Source organism: Cydia amplana, chromosome 21 (assembly GCF_948474715.1).
Source record: "Cydia amplana chromosome 21, ilCydAmpl1.1, whole genome shotgun sequence".
NCBI classification, from domain to species: domain Eukaryota; kingdom Metazoa; phylum Arthropoda; class Insecta; order Lepidoptera; family Tortricidae; genus Cydia; species Cydia amplana.
The window spans coordinates 5,726,043-5,749,753 of record NC_086089.1 but is presented as its reverse complement, the minus strand read 5'-3'; the positions used below and the strand labels follow the sequence as shown (position 1 = coordinate 5,749,753).

Genomic DNA, 23,711 nt, shown 5'->3' with positions numbered 1-23,711 from the left:
CGAAAAAAGAAACTGATTTGGCTAGTAGTCAAACACCCTATAGCTTTTGAAACCGTTACGCGCACCCTTTCGCGCATGTATGTGCAGTAGGCATGTAGGCACCATGCGTCAGCGACCGACCCACAAATTTGTAACCTTTGAGCGCCGACCGCACTCCGCTCCATGTAAACCTTGCACGTGTAAGGCCCGAAATACACTTGTAAGTTTTAATTACGTAAGTAGGGACACAGCTATACTACAGAATGAGAGATGAATATCGTTATCATTGTAACAAATAGCTTTGTCCCTACTTACGTAAGTAAAACTTACAAATGTGTCTCGGGCCTAACCCCGTTTCTACACTTGTAAGTTTTACTTACGTAACGGACACAGCTATACTAGAGAATGAGAGATGAATATCGTTATCTCATTCTAACAAATAGCTTTGTCCCTACTTACGTAAGTAAAACTTACAAATGTGTCTCGGGCCTAAGGTTTTATAGAACAGACTGAAGGGATGATACTCCTAATTTAATGTTACGTACCTGATACTCCTTAAAAATTAAAGAAGATTTGACATTGTTTCGATCTAGGCTTTATTAACGACTAGCGACCCGCCCCGGCTTCGCACGGGTTAACAAATTATACATAAACCTTCCTCTTGAATCACTCTATCTATTAAAAAAACCGCAACAAATCCGTTGCGTAGTTTTAAAGATCTGAGCATACATAGGGACAGACAGACAGCGGGAAGCGACTTTGTCTTATATTAAGTATGTAGTGATTGACTAGAAAAACGCTACATAACGTTTTTGCATTCTAATTTATATTTGATTGTGAGTGCAATTATTTCCGCGTTTGATTATATTGCAAAAAGTTTCGACCGTTTTATCTCAGCGAATCTGTTTTGTAACAGTTATGTCCATGTCGAGTAAAAGAATAGATATTTCTTTTTTTGGTCGTAAATGTACGATTAAAATTTCTAACAGAAAAATAAACGTGTGTTACAACAAATGAGATTGGTAAGTCAGATGATTGACTTAACATATGTAGATGGAGATATAGCAAATTAAAAAAAAAGTTGTCTATGTCACCTAGGAAATGTAGAATGTTTGCTATTTAAAAGTTTGAAACACTGTTCAGGATCGAATCAAAATATATTTTTTTCTTACTTATGGCACTATCCCTTTCGGCTATTTAGGGTTGTCAAAATTCAAATCATTATCTTATCTGTGGTCGTGCACGCAAAGGGACGTCAACAAGTGTCAACCCTAATAATTTCTCGGAGCAATGCTGAGCCGAACGGAGCCGAGTATGGCCGAAGTCAGGAGTGTCTCCCCATCGCCACAACATTAAGAAGTTGAATCTGATATTACAGGTTTTATTATTGTTATTTAGTACTTACATCATCTTGCCCATTCTGTATGTATCCGTCTTCGTTGCTAACGATATCTCCTATAGTTTTGTTCTCGTCCTGCACGACATAGTCTTCAGTTAGCAAACCTCCATTAACTTCCTTTTCTAAATTATCCTTAAACTCATTATCAGGTTGCCTCAGCTCAAGTCTAATAGTCTTATCTTTGTCTAATTCTATATTTATATCCGTTGTTATTTTATCTATAAAGTCTTCGTTAGCTTTCCTTTTTAAGTTTGTATCTAATTTGATGCTGTTATTGTTATTGGTAAATTTATCAGACATTTTGTCTAAATCGTATCTTTTTCTTTTGTCGTCGTTTAGAATTTCGTCGACTAATCCGCCAGTCATGGTAACTTGGTCGGTTTTGGTCATCTTGGCGAACTAATTGGTCATATTGTTGGGTTTAAGCCGCCATTGTCAATTTAGCGTGATATAAGTCATCTGCAGATCATTATCTCCGAGATGACCGCTTTAGGTAAAGGTCCAGTTCACCCTGACCTCTGGGTGCGGAACTAAAGTACCCTCAAAATCGATTAGTGTGAGGTCTACTTATCTGGGCGCGTTGCATTGTTACCGCACCGTTGGGCAACTATCGTGAACTTTTACACGATTATTGTTCCGCCATTACCTTTCGTATGAGAATTCTATTTTCTTTAGATCGATGATTTGTTTCCCATCTCACTCTTTCGCGTAGTTGCGTTTCGTTTTGACAATAAATAATTTTGTTTACCTTGCCCCGTTATTGGTTTACGGTGCATCTCACGTTCAATATGTGATTAGGCGCGTTGATTGATTTTCAAACCGTAACATAATTTGATTCGTTTTCAAACCCAATAAAAAAAAGTTTAACACTCACTAAAATTATAATAGGTAACGTAGGTAACCAATTACATAAAATAAAAAATTACATGTTTGTTCTATATGCAAAAACAAGACGCAAAAATATCCACAATGACATCACACAAATATGGCCGATTAACGATCAGCTGATTTTATTTTTTAAACGTTATTTTCCCGCGCGATTTTATTTTTTGAATCTCGAACGCGGCCGCCGGCGGGCGCTCGCGGCTATCACATGCCGTGGCAAAGATGCTGCGAGTACAAGCCGGGATGTGAGATGAAAAAGTGGCACGATTGACTGGCTGAGATGGGTGCGAACGATAAGTCCGCCTGAGTTGTGTAACTTACTGTGAAAAAACATAGTTAATTATTTATATAAATCGTTTTTTTTGTACATTTAAGAATTTGTGACTTAGGTACGTAACATTTTAAATTCTAAAAATTAAGTTTATAAGTACTTATGTACCTACTATGAAGATGGTTGATACGTCGATACATTTGAAACAGTTAGAATATTTTTTTCATTGGATTTGAAAAAAAAAACCAGTGTGTATTTAGCATGATGCTCGATTACCTCTACCTATGTTAAGTTTGAGTCTATGCCACATCAACTAAACTATAGCTGATCAACCAAATCTTGTCAGTAAAAAAAGGCGCGAAATTCAAATTTTCTATGGGACAATATCCCTTTGCGCCTACATTTTTCAAATTTGCCGCCTTTTTCTACTGTCATGATCTGGTTGACCAAGTATAATATAATGCATATAGGTTATCTATGTAAAATATGCATCTATGTCACCTGGATAAAAAAAAACATAAGTGCCTTTGCTGTTGTGTATCTACTTAACTTGAAATTAAGAAAAAAGATAGAGCTTTCATGCCGCATCTGGCACCTCTACATATACTACAGCCAAAAGCTTCCTCATACAGCGGCGAATCTATAATATTGTTTCTTTCATATCCAGTTTATATGCGCCCGTGTGAGTGTATGTCTGTGTGTGTGTGGGATTGAATTGAACTTTTTTAATGAGCCCAAGTTAAGGAAAGTGACGAAGCTTTTGATTGATGTCGTATTATGCCACAATTGCATTTGGGCAGTTTTAGTAGGTATAGGTCCCGGGTCCATTATGCCGCTATATGAATAAAAAATAAAAATAATAATTTGAGCCTATATACGTCCCACTGCTGGGCACAGGCCTCCTCTCATGCACGAGAGGGCTTGGGCTATAATAGTCCCCACTGCGGATTGGGGACTTCACATACACCTTTGAATTTCTTCGCAGATGTATGCAGGTTTCCTCACGATGTTTTCCTTCACCGAAAAGCTAGTGGTAAATATCAAATCGTGGCGTGGGTGCGCTTCACTGTATATAACAACTATGGATATATTATTGGTCGATATAACAATCTAGGGATATAATTTATAAGACATATACATACGAATGACATATTTTGATCAGATAGATCTCTCATACAGTACCTATAATAGATATTTGATATAATATCTTTCAACCTAATGCTAAGGTAGTATAACGCACATACTTTATAATGAGTTTCGGTATAACATTCATTGGTCATTAGTTATTATAGACATATTTTTTGATATTCGAGTGTCGTATTAAGTATGGTATAGGCTAAAAAAAAACGAAGTCTAAGAAAGAGGAAGGCGGCTCGGAGGGCTCACATAACAAAGACCATGTACAACAGCTATTGTAGGTGGAGTTAGGTTAGGTTCGTTAGTTACTTTTTGTCCCTCAGAGCAGACAATAGAAGCCCCGCGAAGCGGCGCTTCGTCGAATTGCCACCAAGTCGTATTTGCTATGTTAAAACCTATATTATTAGTAGGTATGAAAAATATACGTAAATATTGTGATTTCTAAATAGGTAAGCTCTCCACATAAATTTCATTTTATGGATTGAATCTAATATAATTTCACACACAATAAAATAATAAATACATTTTTCAGTCATTTATAAACGTTGTGTATGTGCATGTAATATCATATATTATACAGCTAGAAATTATGTCATTTATAACTGATATTGGGTGATCGTTATATTAAATTTATTTTATATCTACCCTTAACTATACCATATAAAATTGTTCCTCTTGTTGGTATACACATTATTGATTTATATTACCTTAGTTATATGTCTTTCAAAATTATACCATTTGTTGCTATATCTAATGAAAATAGATCATTTATTGTCATAGCGATCATTACATTCATTATATTTCGTACATAAGTTCCGAAAAACTCATTGGTACGAGCCAGGATTTGAACCCGCGACCTCCGGATTGAAAGTTGGACGTCATATCCACTCGGCCACCACCGCTTCTCGCGCGCTAAGTATATGAATAAAAACTAAAAAAAAGCCAGCCAAGTGCGAGTCGGACTATCGGAAATAAGTATTATCTATTATATTCTACTATAATATGCCAGTGATCGTTAATTTTCCAGCAATTTTGGTGCAGCATAGTAAAAATAAAGGATTTTCTTCAATTTGTTTCTAGGGAGAGGATTGGTTAAGGTTAATATTACTGTTATTAACCCTAATTATTTATTCCACCTAGAGTAGGGCATTCAGATGCTTTTAACCAACAATGCTGCACCAAAATTGCTGGAAAATTAACGATCACTGATAATAAGTTAAAAATGTAAATTACTTTCTAAAACCGGCCAAGTGCTAGTCGGACTCGCGACAGAGGATTCCGTCAACCGATTTTTAGGGTTCCGTACCCAAAGGGTAAAAACGGGACCCTGTTACTAAGACTCCGCTGTCCGTCCGTCCGTCTGTCACCAGGCTGTATCTCACGAAACGTTATCACGAGAGAGATAGATGTATTTCTGTTGCCGCTATAACAATAAATACTAAAAACAGAATAAAATAAAGATTTAAGTGGGGCTCCCATACAACAAACGTGATTTTTGACCGAAGTTTGCTCAACGTCGGGCGGGGTCAGTACTTGGATAGGTGACCGTTTTTTTGCTTGTTTTTTTTTGCTTGTTATGCTCTATTTTTTGTTGATGGTGCGGAACCCTCCGTGCGCGAGTCCGACTCGCATTTAGCCGGTTTTTTTTCTCAATATCTGCGCACGCTTGACCATTCTTATTGGCAATGTGCGAAGTCGGTGGAGGGGGAAGTGGCGCTGATCGTCACAAACACAGGTATTCTTATGGAATGTCCGATATTAGTACCTACTAGCGGTACTATGATAAGCGGATTCAACTGTTACGTACAGCTGCAAAAGTTTAAAAATTTAAATCAAAATGAGTTAGTGAGACTAGAATGCTATAATTGCTATATATTAGCTTACGTTTGGGCACAGGAAAAAATAAGTTTGTTTGTACCAACTGTACCTAACCTAACTTTCGGGTCAAAAGTCTTTGGCGAGTTGTTGACATGTCAAGTTGGTGCTCCAAGAGTCAATAGTTCATTGAAAAAAAAACGTACCTATGTGTGGGAGTGAGAGGACTCTGTGCTTAATACAACTAGATTATTTAGTTATAGGTACTACATTATCAAAACAAATTAAATAATGTAGATTAATAGATAGTTTTTAAAACACAATGAAATTAATTTAATTGAAAGTGATACTAAAGAACATGTTGCGCCATCTTTATTCCCCTAAACAAACTAAAAATTGTAATGGCTACTGCCATCTGCCGCTGAGTAGCGTAACTCCGAGAGCGCGAGCAACATATTCACACAGCAGAAAGCTTTTAGTCAGGTACGGCTAGATGGCGTTGTTATCAATATTAAATAAAACAGGAGTAATGCTTGTTTTTATGCATAAATAAGCAAAAATTATATTTTTTTAATATCTTGTAGAGTCTGTTAGGAAAGAGAAGAGTCGTGGAATGTATGGGACACAATACATTCCACGAATCCTGTGTTTCCGAACAGACTTTATATACATTCGCTCTTATTTATTTATAAATGCGAATTAAATTATATGCAACACGAACTAAAAACAAGATTTAACTAATGGCTCCTCTACATGATGGGCCAGCGCCGGCCACTCCAAGGGACGCATTTATGCGTTAGAGGGAGCAAGTGATATTGCTATCTCATTCTACCGCATGGCTGCGTCCTTTGGAGTGGCCGGCGCTGGCCCATCGTGTAGAGGAGCCATAACAGTATTTTAGGACTTTGGTCATCTAGCGGCGAGTAGTGAAACTATATTAAAATTGTTACACAATTCTTACCCAGGTGGCGCTACTATCATTGGACACAGCTTGGAATGTAGGAACACAACGGAAAGTCATTTTGAATGATACTATTCTAGTAGTCTACTTGTGGTTTCTTCTCACAGCTTACCTAGAACAAAACAAAACACTTACTTAGTGATCATTGTAAATAAATAAAACATCATAAATTGAGATGTTTTTCATATAATTCAAAGAGATACCCTAGATTGACGCTTATTCATAAATATTTACAACCATCAATTAGTTAAATATGTTTTATCTCGTCGTTTCATAAATTCATACCCAATATCTGGGTGACCGAGCTTCGCTCGGAAAACATAAAAAAACTCGAAAATGCGCGTTTTCCCAGAGATAAGACCTAGCTAGATCGATTTTTCGCCCCCAAAAACCCCCATATAGCAAATTTCATCGAAATCGTTAGAGCCGTTTCCGAGATCCCCGAAATATATATATATATATAAACAAGAATTGCTCGTTTAAAGGTATTAGATAACTCAAACCTTCGCCAAACCAAGTAACTAAAATAGGTCGATTTACATCATTTATACAATTACTTGTAAAACTACGATTCTTTTTTAAATATTTGTGATAATCATGTAATTAAATTAAGCACTTTAAGCAGCACCCCTGATATCATTATCACGGACGCTTACAAAAATTCATCATACTTAACCGTTAACCAATACCTATCTCGAAAAATTCTTGCAGGCCTATGATCACAGGAAAAATCTTAACAGCGACATGTAGCTTTGCTACTGCGAGCGTACAGCGCCATCTAGTGAGCGATTTGAACACCATAACCGTTCTCAAGACCTCGGAACACTCGCAGATTTTCAGGCTAATTCGAACGTATATACACTGACATCAGGCCCCTATTTCACCACGGTGACAGGTGCGACAATTCGACATCACTGTTACTGACGTCACAGGCCTCCATAGTACGGTAACCGCTTACCATCGGACGGGCGGTGTGCTTGATTGCCACCAACATATTCATTAAAAAAAAACTCCATTAATTCGCCAATAAATAAGTACGTATATTGCGAAGCGAATGACAATTGTCACAAGAAACACGACAATTCTCACGAAATTCCGACACAGAACTCATTTCAAGAATTACCGAAAGTTCTATATCGTGTGACAATTGTCATCATCATCGTCATAAACTTCGAAAGAGAAATACCTTTTTTTTGCCGATATAATAAAGTTTTTTTTTTAAATAATACAATTATGGTGGCAAACAGGAATACGGCCCGCCCGATGGTAAGCGGTAACCGTAGCCCATGGATGCCTGTGACGTCAGCAACAGTGACATTTGTCGAATTGTCGCACCTGTCGCCGTGGTGAAATAGGGGCCAGTATGATATCTGAATGATGTCATTTAGTTGTCGTGTGTCGTCCGCGCAAAAAATGTGTACGGATATACGAGCGAAATGCGCTGAAATGCACGATATCTGAATTACATCATTTAGATATATCATTCCGTAATCTGAATTGTCCTGATTGAATTTTTAGGGTTCATAAATATAACGCTTCTGCCAGCGGCTGTATCATCTATCCTGGCTTTGTTTTGACTCACAGCAGGCGTGGCTCACTCCGCGATTTCGTCGCTTTGCTACAGGTAGCTAAAAGTACATCCGTTCCACACCAATTTTGGCTAGCCATAAGCCGTGCGTGTCGCTGTCGCCACCTAGCGGCCATATCTGTGCTGATCATGCAAACCTCAAGGTGTAATTTTAGTAAATACGCATGCTGTTCAAAAGGAACGTAAACTTGTATTGATCTGGCAACACTGGCGGACGCAGCGCCATCGCCACATAGAATGCAGCGCCACCAGTGGCAAAAACTGCAATTATTTTACGATTCGATCGGTATGAAGCTAGGAATTTGACGAATACATTGCTCCTATCGATCTGCCGCCTCTTTTATCAGACAGATCGTGATTGCCTGAGTTAATTTTAATCAGATCATGAAATGGCGGCGTTTCATGATATGCCTAGGAATATCTCATCAATTATTTGACGATGCGCCCGGTATGAAGCTAGGAATATCAACGAATACATTGGTCTGACCGATCTGCCGCCTCTTTTATAAGGCAGATCGTGATATGCCTGGGTTAATCTTAGTCAGATCATGAAATGGCGGCGTTTCATAATATGCCTAGGAATATCTCGATATGCCCGATTTTACGTTCTGCCGCCGAAATATACATTTCGTCTTCGCCCTCACCTCCCCGTCGTACACTAGTTCAAATTGAATGTCTGTTATGAAACTTCTCTCAACGTTCACGAAAGTTGTATAATCCAATAATATTGATTTATAGACGTTCGCCTCGACAAGATAATTCGCCAATGATTGCCAATCAGACAATATAGTACCTGATTGCTTTGAACAGATTAACATTGCTTGAATACCTCGGGAATTTATTATAGGATTTATAGGTATACTATATGGGGCCTTAGACGGATATCATACTGATGGCGGTTTCTGTCGCGGCGCCTGTGTGTTAATGATAACCGCCTTAAAATTGCGAAAAAGAAAAATATAAAACTTTAAAACAGTCTAGGCAGTCCATCGCAATTCAACACGGTAACGCAGCGAGTGTGATGGGCACCTTTGCACAGGGGATTGCGCGGGGAGGGCTCTTTTAGTAGTTTTATATTGTGTGTTAAATTTTAGATTTATTTAAGGTTTTTTTCTTGGTTTTAATTTAGTTTTATTTTAGTATAGCTTTAAAGATTATATTTTAACATTAAACTAATCATAAATAGATAGTAGATAGGTATGTCTAAATCTAAAACAATCCATTCTTCGCGGTAGGACTTATTCTTAGTACCTAGGTAGGTATTGTAGGTAGGTAGGAACATTGCATTGCAATAGGTTAGGTACCAATTATTTCAGAGAGGAAGCGTTCTGGCTAGGCCATCAATATTGCACGATTGTTACCATATCAAATCATTATTATTTACTTATAAAACAAATCGTAAGCAGTTACTTATTTTTAGTCGACATTCCATGATGCCCTAGGGTTCCATTTTCCTAAATGTTCATCGTCTCGTATTATACTTATCAGAAACAAAGTCGCTTGCTAATAAAACTTTACCTAAACCCATTTAAATTTCAAACTTTTATTAACACCAAAAAGACCATAGACCATAAAAAACTGTAATGAATCATCCAGATATTCAAAGTGAACTTTTCGCGTCTGACCTGACGTCCACAGATTCAAAATGATCCTAGGCGTGGAGCGCGGGCTCGTGCCAAGCCCGCGGCTACGCTCACGTACAACTTTTTTATTGACCAACTTACAGAAAAAAAATACTCGCGCTAACCAATTTTAAACCTTAACTTACACCGCATAAGGTAGGGTTTTGAGTGGTAATAGTTTTTTTTCTTAAAGGCGATTTTGGTGCACTGACGGCGAGATTTTATGCTTCATTGTAGAGCTCGAGTTAACAGCACTTACTGAGCGATAAATCATTTTAGAATGTTAAAAGAAAGCTTAATATAACAATTATCCGTAAAATTCCAACAACAATACGTACGGTGTTTGTATTCAGTCAAGGACTGTCGTTTTGGTAAATAGCTCTTTGTTATAAACTGCGTGAAATGAAGCATAAAGGGAGGAAAAGTTACAATTTGAAAAACGTCGTTAGTTTTTAGCCCGTCGTCGTAAGTACATGGGGACGGAAAGTTTCCGAAATTGCGAAATTTTCTAATAAGAAGCTTTGCATTTTTTTAGAAACTTTTCTCAAGTTGCATATCTATCATCATCATCATCATCATCATATCAGCCTTTTACCACCCACTGCTGAGCCTGTCTTCGAGTAGGTACGCCACTTATCCCGGTCATATCTATACCGTCGTATTAGAAAAAAAATCGTGAAGTAAGCAGACCTCAACTGTACTCAGGTATAATTACATACATTGATATTTCAAATGGATTAAATAAAAATTGCTAGTTTTGACAGCATGGCGTTCAATGGGTGCATGTCATGACAATATAGAGTCTATTCGTAGTATTTCGTAGGTAGTGTTAGAAGGAGAGCCATCATAGTTTATTTTTAGCCAGCATGTCTAATGTGAACCATAATTAGTCTCTTTGTACAAAAAGGTCATATGTGACCCCTATTTAATGTACACCCTTTAATGTACAAGCACCTAATAACAGCATAAAGGTACAGTAATTGCTGGGTAAGTCCGTTTTTGTGATCATCAGGATCACGCGTGCTCAGACAATCGGTTCAAAAATAGGTAACAAAAGTTTTATTAAAAACTTTAATTTCATATGTAAGTAGGTATTTTAAGATTTACTTACTTTAGAAAACTTTTTAAATAAGCTTTTTTTAAAAACGTCAGCTTGTAACTGCATTGATGATAGATTTAATGTGTTTACAAACTTTAGGCGAAGTCAGGGTATAGTGGCTAAATATAGATCATAGTTATGTATATTTCATAAATTAATATAATTTTATATTTTTTTTAGTTTTTGCAAACGACAGGGTTGAGTGGAGGAAGGGAGGGGAGACCTTTGCCCAGCAGTGGGACACTAAACCAGGCTAACAAAAAAAAAACAATATCTATCTATCTAATATCTTTAAACGAGCAATTCTTGTTTATATAGCTGGTCAACCAAATCTTGTCAGTAAAAAAAGGCGCGAAATTCAAATTTTCTATGGGACGATATCCCTTCCCGCCTACATTTTTCAAATTTGCCGCCTTTTTCTACTGTCAAGATCTGGTTGACCAAGTATATATATATATATATATATATATATATATATATATATATATATATATATATACACACATATATATATATATATATATATATTTCGGGGATCTCGGAAACAGCTCTAACGATTTCGATGAAATTTGCTATATGGGGGTTTTCGGGGGCGAAAAATCGATCTAGCTAGGTCTGCTAGGTCTTATCTCTGGGAAAACGCGTATTTTTGAGTTTTTATATGTTTTCCGAGCGAAGCTCGCTCGGTCAACCAGATATTATAATATTAAATGATGTAAATCGGTAATAATAATAATTTGCAGGATGTTTTGCGAAACTGATCGCATCGATCAATTTGGCATAAAAGGTATCAATTATAAAATCAAAATCACCAAGGCTGACCGTCGATCTCTAAAACTTCCGTAATTAGCCTGCTGATTTGTAAGCACTAGCTACAGCCATATTCGAACTTTAAGATACGTCAAATACTAGAGATTGAAACGATATACATTGATATATCCATTCCATATCGTTTCAATCTCTAGTATTTGACGTATCTTAAAGTTCGAATGTGGCCGTAACGAGTGTTAGGTACAGTTTTACTTAGTAGATTTTAAACAGTTTTCATTCCTCGAAAGTTATATCACCAATACTTTATTCCGAACCGAATATTAGTAAATACAAAACACAGGAATGCAATATTACATAGGTAACTACGAAATTAGAAATTATGCGTAACGAATGTCTTTCAATAATTCTTCAAAATTGACTCATAAAGTCAAATTTTGTTTCCATTATGCATCCAAAACATACGGATATTAATTGGCTTAATCTTAACATTCTTTGGAAAAAACGGAAGTCGTTTAAACGCTTCACTTTCAAAAGATACTAAATCCAATAAAACTATTAAATGAAAATGCTTTCTATCGTCTACGCGGTAGTGTTTCTTTTTAAAAATTGAGTTCGCGAATGCGTATTCAAAATTGGTAGCCTGTTGATTTCAACATTCCATGCTCGAGTTCTCTTTTTAAATTCGGGTGGTTTAACAGCCAGTGATTTGTTTTCTTTTTTTCACTGGCCAGTAGTTTGGATTTGGAATTTTCATTAGGGATGTTATTACAAATTTTAAATAATCCTTGACATTATTTACGTAAATTGGGAATCCCTGGTAAAATGTCTACGGCTCTATGGTTAATGTCATTTTGAGTGTTGCCAGGTTACAGCTTCGTAACTACCCAAAATTAGGGATAATTTTAGAATAACATAACGCTGAATAAATTATTATATTCAAGGTGAAATGAAATGCAGCACGTAGGTAATTTGGTATGTAAGTACTACTTATTATATACTAATAAAGCACAAATGTGAAAATGCATTTAATTTTAATAAATTGCATTAGTAATTATCAAAAATGGGAGTTGGAAAAGTGTTCATAGATAGTGTATAAAATTACAATATTTTCCCCTTTACAGTAACAATTTAAAATACAATCTTTCGCAACATAGGCCATATTATTTATTCACAGATCGCTTTTTTGACACTGACATTAAGTAACCTATTGTCTTGAACCATCTAGTTTAAACAGTAACGGTGATAGCATCTACATCACATTTGACATGCCAAGCCCTATTCTTAAACGCTTTAAAGACATTATTAATATTTTAATCACCCACAAATCACGTGGCAAGAGCGTTGTCGAAACACTCTCGAGGGGCGTGGTCGCGTGATGGATGCCGGTGGATGCCCGAGATTGAATGTCCAGCTTTAATAACACACGCTTAACACTTACACACAAATATATTAAAGTAAACTGTACAGCTATAAAAATAGGGGTGTCTGCAACTGATTATCTAACGTGGTGAACTTTAAAAACGTTTGTTTCCAACGCATGGAAAACGTTAGAAAATGACTATGATTTTAATGAAGGAAGTTGGTTTGAGTTATTAATATTGGTTCGGCTGTCTGCTCGTGCAATTTCTGTTTACAAGTCTTTAAGAGTAAGTAGATTATGCTTCCGTACTGGAATGCTAATTATTCACTCGTTTTAACCGTCATTTTGCCCTATACGTCCTAGTTACGTCATACATTACTAAGTTCTACTTGTTGCCTTTTGTTTGACCTGAGTCATCACATCTATGTTTTACTGATCATATGAATTCAGCTCTAAGTAGATAGTATCTTATAAAAATTAGTCAGATAAAGAAGAGAAAGGCGAAACACATGAAAAGCTTAAGAATTCGCTGTATCTATAGGGAGCGTGCATGAACTGTAGGGGGCAGCACAGGAGACGTCAGATTTTTGGCGCGAGCCGTAAATGTGAAGTTTATGCTTCCAAAGTAGCGCACAAGATGGCAGAACCTACTATGCACAAGAAAACGTACGAGAACGGTAAATGGCAGGACTTGGTTTGGCGTGAGTGTCAATATACATTTTATCGGTTATTGTTCCGATTCTGCAACGCGCACGGCCGCTATTAGAAAATTGGTTAGGTAGGTATAGCGGTCAGTTCAATCATTTCTGTCCTTAGTACGTATTTGTCCTTGACTTAACGTATAGCATAAAATTATAAAAGCGAAACGTATTTATAGCTGGTCAACCAAATCTTGTCAGTAAAAAAAGGCGCGAAATTCAAATTTTCTATGGGACGATATCCCTTCACGCCTACATTTTTCAAATTTGCCGCCTTTTTCTACTGTCAAATTCTGGTTGACCAAGTAGGTATATAAGCGACATTTTCGATTGAAGTTTAAACGTCGTAAACAGTTTAGTATCGGACCAAAGTTTATTCGCCCATTTATCCAAAACCAATTTGCAATTAATTCTTCTATTAGAACTTATCAAGAATTGATCGCTCATTATCGATTTTTTAACAGTTGCAACACTTGCGCTGGGTCGTGACCGGGCGGGCACGCGCGCCCCCGGCTTACGCCGTAACGCGGCAACACAGTAATTGCTCGGGTAATTCGGTTTTAGTGGGCAACACTGGGCCGGCCTGGGCGGTACGGGCAATGCGGTTCTTAATTGATTCGTGTTGTTTTTGGGATTTTATAGGTTATAAAGTGGGAGGTTGAGGCTACTGTAAGGTTGTGTAGAAAATTGGATTCAGAAGTCGGTTTTTGAATGAGCATTCTATGAGTGCAGTAAACTTTTCCATTAGAAATAAACCAATTTGTTAGTAAATAGGAACAAAAAAAAACTATAATCATCCTTTTCTTTTGGGTACTAGTACTAGTGTAAGACAAATATAGTAAGACTCTCTATGTCTATATTTGAAATAAGACAGTCCTTTAACACACTATACCTACAAAACTACACGTGTATGTTTGAGTAAATAATGTAAATTTACTAAATCAACATTTAAGTAATGTACTCATGTCATGGACTATCGATTTGAAAATTGATTAATGCTATCGAGTTCTCATGTTTTAGAATTTGCCCACAGTACAGTCTGAAACAGTAAATAACGCGTAGTAATAATAATACAGGTTTTGTGTCTATGTGTTTGTGTTGTGTAGACTATGTTCATGCACAGAAAGAAATGTTTTCATAACAGTAACAAAATATTTCGTTACCACTTAGGTAAGTCGCAAAATCGCATTTTGCTCACTGAGTGAGACAAAATGAGCAAAATGCGATTTTGCTCACTGTTTTTAAGTAGCAAAGTACCCTTGTTCGAGCTGCTGAGGTGAAAACTTAATTGTTGGTATATCTTAAGAAGACATGAGTGAATAGAGGTAAGTGATGAAGAAGGAATACATTTTTCGGGTTCTCTAATATGTTCTCACTGCTGAGGTGAAAAGTTTTGTGAACTACACGAGATCAAAGTTATTTACATCTCGTGCGTTTTTGAGTCCCTTACTACGCTCAAGATTCTAAATTAGATTCACTCGCTACGCTCGTGAATTAATTAGAGTTCCGTTAATTATGTTTTTCAGTTTCTATAATAATTAACTAATTCGGTAGGTATATCTGTAGTTATCATTTAAATTAAAAGATTTTTTTCCGAATCGTTCCGTAGCATAAGCATGTATGATATATGCTACGGAACGATTCGGAAAAAAAAATTACCTTCCAGGATATACGCCTAAAACGTTCTGAGGTCATCCTAAAACTAAATTATAATAGAAAGAGCGTGCGAGCGAGACAGAGAATCTATTATAATAATTGATGGGTAGAGCGGTAAATCTGAAGGTGTCATGTCTTCCGGTATTGGAAAAAAATTAAAAGTACATACGTCCATTTGAAGAGTGGCGGTCATAAATAAAAATGGATAAATCGTTTTAAAAGTTTTTTGTTGTTTTTAATTAAGATAGCCGAGAGACCAGTTTTAGTTCATTCATAACGATGAGTCGAAGCTGTATGCGGTCATTATGAGTAGAGATGCCCCGAATAGTGGTTTTGGCCGAATACCGAATACCGAATATTCGGCCCCTCTCTCGGCCGAATACCGAATATTCGGCATGACATGCGAACATTTTCAGTCACAATTATTATGAAAACTGATCGCTTACAAAGCTCAACGTTAGATGACGTTAGCTAAGATATATTTTTGTTGAACAGCATTAATGAATAGAGTCAAACAAAACAGACTCATGATAAAAATAAAATGTTTTTTAATCAACAAATGCTCAAAAAAGGGTCTTCGTATTTAAATATACCTGTATAGTTTTTGGTTATTTTTATTGTGCAATTTTTCTTTTTAAGTAGGTGCAGCAGATATTCGGTATTCGGCCGAATAGTAGGCAACACTCGGCCGAATACCGAATATTCGGCAAAGTTGCCGAATAGGCCGAATACCGAATAGTTGCCGAATATTCGTGGCATCTCTAATTATGAGTGCTTGCTTTGTGTCTGTACTTTTTATGCAGTGCCTTCTTACCAAGGCCTATTAATCCAGCAACTTTGTCGCCTTTTGGGGGTTCGTTTGCCTCGAATCCGATAGTTCTGATATTTTGCAGACTTTTTTATGATGTTGGCTCAATGAATAATCAAAGTTTGTGGCTTTGAGCGCCGAACGCAACTTTGTCAAAAATCTAAAAAACAGCGAAAGTTTTTTTTAGATTTGGGCGATTAAAACCCTAAAGGACTAGTTTTTGATAGTACCTTCTCAAGACGTTTTTAAAGTAGACTAAATTTGCTACAATACGAGACTAGAATCTCTGTAGGTCTCTGTAGATCTAAATTAGTTTCCGAGATAAAGCCTTTCAAAATGTATAATGTTTATGAGCCATATAGCAAAACAAATAAATACTTTTAGCTCCTGAAAAACGTAGGTAAAAATAACGTGTTTCAAGCACCAGAACATGTACAAAATAATAACATAGAACTCGTTTTATTAATTCGAATTTGGAGCCCAATGGCCGTATTTAAACCCATCGGCTCATTACAACCGGCCTGTGTTATTTGAGATACGTGATCCCGAATACGGTGGAGCGACGTGCACTTATCTGTGCACGTGCTGCCTTTAACGTTCTAATTTTGAAATGTCTGTTGTCTTTTTTTACACTAGCAACACTGCCTTTGACGTTTCATGTGTGGGTTAATGCGTATTACTTTTACCCTATGAGTTGTAACATGATTGAGAAATAAATGTACTTATTTTCGAAATTGTAAAGGACTCCTTTAGCATTGTAAATCGCACGATGTTTATTTGTTTATTTTGAATGCATGCACGCAATACCGATTTGTATCAAAAAAAGAATCGTTCGAAATTTGAAACATTTAAATTGCACGTTATTGCTACTGTGCACGCGGCGCTGCGCTCAAATACTGGCAGGCAGGTTGTAATTATGTTCGCCGATTTGCTCGGAATCATCTCGTCCCGATCCGATGCCGAAAATCCTTAGGTTCGTCCCGGATCCCAGGCTTTGAGCAATTCAACTAATTCGTGGGAGTCCCTAGCGTGAGAAAATGATTTGAACGTGATTCACGAATCCTCACTCATAAGTGCCGTGTAATTGTCTAAACATTTCAAATTACGAATTAGTAAAATAATGGCATAAAACAAAAAAGCCGATTCTCAAATTAAAACGAAATAATTCGAACGCGCAACGGATGCAGCGCCCCGCTGCGAGTCGCGCTTTGAAAAAAGAACGCCGTCAACCGAACTGTCAGTGCGCAACCGCGGATGAGATATGTTGCCAGACTGAAAAAAGATAGACCACGGCGTTCATTCATAAAAAGCCACTCACGTTTAGAAATTAGTTTATTTTAATTACTCGGTGAGCGCATTGTTGTATTAATTACTGGACTCGAGCCGTTTGTCGGACTGGACAATATATTTTATTGTCTCTCTGTACGGTTCGTGATTTATACATCTAGTTAGTAAGTTATTCGAATTTTAATTTAGACGAGTTTTAATGGGGTACGTTTGAATGGATTCTAATTAGGGGAAAACAAGCGGTCGGGTGGTATGAATAATGTCAGGTATAAATTCGTGTTACGACTTGGAAAGCGATGATTTGACCTCCGTTAGTACGGGTACAATCAATGGGCGCTTACCTTTGCCTAACAAATGCTTTATTAGAAAAAGCGACGGTGAGAAATGGCTTGTCTATGGTGCTTTGTTGATCTACAGACGCCGTAATTCAAATTTGGAACACAATGCGGTCTAAATAAACAAGCAAATAGGCAAATAAGTAACTAGACCGGAAATGTAACATAATGTTTATTATTTCAAAAATTTCGAATGTATTATATAGTTGGTCAAACCAATTTGTCAGTCAATAGGAACCAGGAAAACTATACTCATCGTTTTCTTTTGGGAACTAGTATTAGTGTAAGACAAGATAGTATGATTCTCTCTGTCTATGTTTGAAATGTGACAGTCCTTTGACAAACTACATATATATGCTTTCTTACTTTCTCACGTCATAAAAACAAACATATTAATCAAAAGTGCTTATAGTACATGAAAATAACCATTTATTTCGGTATCGTCTTGGGTCGTCCCATTCCTCTTTCGTCAAGTTCTTAAATTAGTCCTATTCTGCTTTCGTCACCCATTCTACATTCGTCACAATCGTCGGTGGCTTTCAATGTAGAATGCGTGACGAAAGCAGAATAGGACTAATTTAAGAACTTGACGAAAAACGAATGGGACGACCCAAGACGATACCTTTCTTTCAGTTATTTAATATCCTTAGATAACTTTACAATCGTTACATTACATATACAATATGTATAAATTTTTCTATATCATTTCTGTGACATAATGGCGACTGTTGCTGTTAAAGTACAAGTTATACAGGAACCATCAAAAACATTACTAGTTTAGGTGACTGCTACATAATGAGAGGCATTAAAATACGAGTGTGGGTTTAAGAAACGAACGTTAGTGAGTTTCTTAATAGGATCACACGAGTGTTTTAATACCTAATTATGTACAGGTACATACACTACTTTATCTAAACACATACTTAAAACTAATTAAAAGATAAACTGTACGTCAAATGGCGGTGAATGAAAACTTTTTTCACGCATGTCACGCATCCATAGTTTATTTTAATTCCTAGACAAAAGAATGAAGTCCCTATTCTCATGTCACTCGAGATCAAATATCGTGCGGTTTATATTAAAAAAACATACTAAATTGACGTTTCGTATCGATAACTATTTTAATATCTATGGATACTAGAATAGAGGCCCACTTGAGTTTTGACTGCTGTTCCAAATTTAAACTCATAACGATACAAAAAATTTGTAACGTTATAAGTACTTATAACATTACAGTACAAATTTTCCTACTACCACAGATAAGAAAGTTCTCATAGTAAAATTGATTGTAATGAAGCTGAGGGGCTACCGCGAACCACGTACGACGTGTTGCATCTCAGTCGCACATGTAATTTCGTACGTAAGTGTGACAGGGAGGCAACACCTCGAACGTGGTTCGCGGTAGGCCTTCTGGTCATTTCCTACGGTTTCTGAATGCATTATAGAGCAATAATGACATGTGTGTAGATAATAGTAGTTTATGTGACTGCCACATAATGAGAGGCATTAAAATACGAGTGTGGGTTTAAGAAACGAACGTTAGTGAGTTTCTTAAAAGGATCACACGAGTATTTTAATGCCTAATTATGTACAGTTACATACACTACTTTATCTAAACACATACTTAAAACTAACTAAAAGATAAATTGTACGTCAAATGGCGGTGAATGAAAACTTTTTTCACGCATGTCACACATCCGTAGTTTTTTTTAATTCCTAGACAAAAGAATAAAGTCCCTATTCTCATGTCACTCGAGATCAAATATCGTGCGGTTTATATTAAAAAAACATACTAAATTGACGTTTCGTATCGATAACTGTTTTATCTATGGATACTAGAATAGAGAACCACTTGAGTTTTGACTGCTGTTCTAAATTTAAACTCATAACCTTACAAAAATCTATAACGTTACCTATGTACTCGTACATTAAAGTACAAATTTTCCTACTACCACAGATAAGAAAGTTCTCATAGTAAAATTGGTTGTAATAAAGCTTGTCATTTCCTACGGTTTCTGAACGCATTATAGAGCGCTAATGAGTAATGACATGTGTGTAGATAAAATAATTTTACATACTTATATATGAATATGAATAATTTAAGTTCGCATCGGGTTTTACTACTACTAGAAAAATAAAAATGGCGATCCATAACTGAATATTTACGATTGAGGGTAAACAAATACAAGATTACAGTGAGTATTCAAATATAGCCAAGCGCGAGTCGCACCAAACTTTGCTTTTTCATGGCATTTGAAATGACAAACTGTGGCAATGTCATAATTGACATCAATATTCTATGAAAATATGACGACTATAATGACACGTCCTCACTTCGCCCTGTGCAAAGTTAGCTTAGTTAGACGGACTCTAACCTGAAATTGGTGTCTTTCTAACAAATATGTTTTATAATATTGTGTAATTAAAGTCAGTTATGTAAATAAAAAATTGAACATCTGTTTAAAAAGAAAACAGAAAGAAAAAGAGACAAAGAAAAAGTTGGTAAGTTTGATATTTCTAGGCAAATTGCTATAAGTACCTCACCATTTTCTTTGTGTATTAAGTATTTAGGTTAGGTACTTATGTTATAACATTTATAACTCAAACTATATTACTGTGGCCCACAGTCTGTAGGACTAGCTCGATCTACCTATATAAAATTATCCTATAATTTATTTATTTATTTTACTATTATTTGTTAGATACACTGCAATGAAAAAACATAATCGATATTAAGGAACCCTAAACCCTATAGGTATATAAAAGCGTGCGCAGTGCGACATCACTCTATATTTCATTAAATACTGTTCACAATTCATTGCTTATAAATCAAATTCGAAAAAAGAACGACCTTCTCATTTGGCCGTTGGCCGGTGCCTTACACACTATTAAAGTTTCGAAAAATTAAAAACAAAACAACCGCCGTCTTTCGTCTTATTGCCTATTAAAAATATATCGGCAATCATTGAAAATCCAATTTAGGGATAGCCAATTAGAAAATGTATTGTTTTGGCTCGTGTTTCGAATTAATTGCGTTTGTTTATTGTACGTTGTGACATTTATTAAATTGAACGTAAATTCTAATCAACTGATATTTCATCATGTTTCATCTTCGGCAAAAATAAAAATTCATTCATTCATCCGACTGTTCTCTTCTACAAGTCGCATTTTACCTATTTTTTATCGATTCTGGTTTTGTAAATACATATGTCGAAAATACATTTTATAATTGAAAGAGAAGAGTGGCCGTAGAATGTACATTTCATGACTCCTGCCCGATTCGAACTCTAAGATTGTCAAATATTACGTCTAGATACGATATGGAATGTGTCAGTGTCAAAAATGATGTTTCTTCAAACAAAAACGTCACTTTTGACACTGACATATCTAATCCATATTGTAGGTATCTAGACGGTTCTAGCTAGACGTGATATTTAATCGCGCTGTCTTCTCTTTCCGCACAGACTCTATTTTAGTGCGAGCTAACCCCCGTGCGAATATCAGCTATCTGATATAATTCCAATATTGTTTTAATTTCAGAGCCCGTACCATGAGTCACTGACAGTGTTAAAACTGACATTTACGCTATAGAGAACGTAATTTACTTTCTATACATCTGGTTTGCATTAATATGCGAGTACGAGCGAGATGTATAGAAAGTAAATTACGTTCTCGACGGCGTTTATGTCAATGACAAATGATGGAAGCCGCATAGGTGCACGTTCGAATTGGCCTGTTTGTAACTAGAACAACTAGTGCGTACTGATTGTATGAAGTAGGACACTGCATGGTGGGATGGCATCAAAACTTTTATAACAACTTCTATGTAAAACCATTTTTATGTGCAAATAAATGATTACGATTATGATTAGTCTTCTGATTTGATCATCCGTGGACCTTATGCGTTTGAAATAAGGTTTATAATGAGTTAAAAGTGTGAATAAAGGCTCACGAGCGACGGGAGCTGTCGTTACAGCGGGGGACAGTTGAAATCAACTAATGATATTGTTGACGACCTCTGGATGCTACTGCCAGTGAACTATGTACTTACCTATAGTTGGTCAAATAAAATTGTCAGTAAATAAAAACAAAAAAAACTATACTCATCCTTTTCTGTTGTGTGCTAGTACTAGACAGTGTAAGACAAAGATAGTATGATTCTCTCTGTCTATGTTTGAAATGAGACAGACCTTTGACAAACCACATATATCTTACAGGTTGGGTATTTCCCGGGAAAATAAGGCTTATTATGCAGCCGTTGTTTAAGAGGGCGGGAAAAGAATGAATGAATGAATGAAATTAAAAAAAAAACATGTCTATGGTTCGCTTATTTGTCAGAGGTGACATTTAAAATAAGGTTGGCAACACTGTACCTATTTCATTCAATATTTTGACAATATATTTTGAATATTTTGTCATTACACGAAGTATCGTAAAATCGCCAAAAAGATACTGCGTGTATGCACAAATTCTTTTTTGGGGAATAGACTAAAGACTTGTCTTGACAACTATAAAGTAGGGTTGTAAAGGTGTGTGCACGACCCTTTAAATGACAAATAAAAGTACGGGAGTAGAAAAAATAATAACCGTATATATTTTTCTTAAACCAAACGATGGAACAAAAGACATCAACGAGCGTCTAGCCGTTGCTTTGCACTTTGAATACGAAGCTCACCGTTCTCGATCAGTGTTCCAACAGCAACACTAATGACCATACATGGACCTAATATCTTGGCAATAAGGTTTACTGTGGGTTGACAGTGTTAATACAGGCTTACGAGCGACGGGAGCTCTCGTCGCAGCGGGGGACAGATGTGAGATAATAAAAATACCTAAATGATAATTGTTGACGACTTCTGGTTGCTAGTGTTGCTACTATCAGGGCTGAGGATTGTTTTTTGAGGGCACTTGAAAGATTCCCGGGATTATGCTTTAATTAGTGGAAAATTAAGGAATTCCCGGGGACATTGATAGCGGTCACGTGTTTGTGCCTTTTTCGAGTGTTTTTTTCTTTCGCCAGGGGGCGCCATAAGCCTTCAGTAAGAAGTGCATATACTTGTAAAAATTCGATCTATGCCGCTGTCGCCCGGTTGCCGAGTGGCAACAGGCACCTGTCGCGATAGCAGCAGAGGACGCTGGTTCGATTCCAGTCTGGGGCACTGGAGGCCTGGGTCACTTTTTCTTAGTATACCTTTACCTTTATTTCAGTTTAAGATCAGAATGAATGCATTGAATCGTAAAAACAGCAACTTTAACTGTCTATCGGTGGACCTTATGCCTTTTGTAATAAGGTTTACCGATGGACAGTTAACAGTGGTACCGAGTGGGCGATGGTACCGATCCCTATAGATATACTCTAACTGGGTAATACTAAGATACTAACCCAGGGGGTACCAATTTTTTTCAGTCCGCGGCGCACTTGCAAAGCTTAAAATGTAATCGCGGTGCCTTTACCTAGGCTAGGCTATTCGAAATAGGTAGGTAACATAGTGAGGATTGCTCTCTGCAGCACTTTACTGTGTACGGCGCACCAGTAGGCCTAGCCAAGGTGACGATCGCTTGCGCTTCGCTATCGAATCGCTTTGTGTCTCTCTATCACTGTTCCATATTAGTGTGACAGTGGCAGTTGCGTTTCGATTGCTACGTAGCGTTAGCGATTGGCATGTTGTCTACGGGGCCAGTACGGTTACCATCAGTTTGTCACTGACATAAACGCCGTCGAGAACGTAATTTACTTTCTATACATCTCGCTCGCACTCGCGTATTAGTGCAAACGGGATGTATAGAAAGTAAATTACGTTCTCGACGGCGTTTATGTCAGTGACAAACTGATGGTAACCGTACAGGGCAAAGCATTTATAATTGGTTTTACATAGAAGTTGGGAAACCCTGACATAACCTTTAATAAATTGATAGGAATCTGTATTTTTGCTTTAATACCTGGTCTACAAAGAATAAACATCTCTATAGTTATCGGTTTCAACTTTTTATACTTGTATGTTAAGCAAAATAATGATAATGATATTGCAAATGAATATCA

At 36.7% G+C, this 23,711-nt stretch overlaps 1 protein-coding gene across 1 annotated transcript in view; it reads right to left on the bottom strand.

Annotated features, from left to right (window-relative positions):
* LOC134657877 (transcription factor AP-2-epsilon) overlaps positions 1 to 23,711 on the bottom strand; it is an 85,116-nt gene that overhangs the window by 53,544 nt on the left and 7,861 nt on the right. The window contains exon 2 of the mRNA XM_063513457.1: positions 6,448 to 6,554. Coding sequence (XP_063369527.1) covers positions 6,448 to 6,507 — 60 coding nt within the window. The 5' untranslated portion in view covers positions 6,508 to 6,554. The remainder of the gene's footprint in view (positions 1 to 6,447; positions 6,555 to 23,711) is intronic.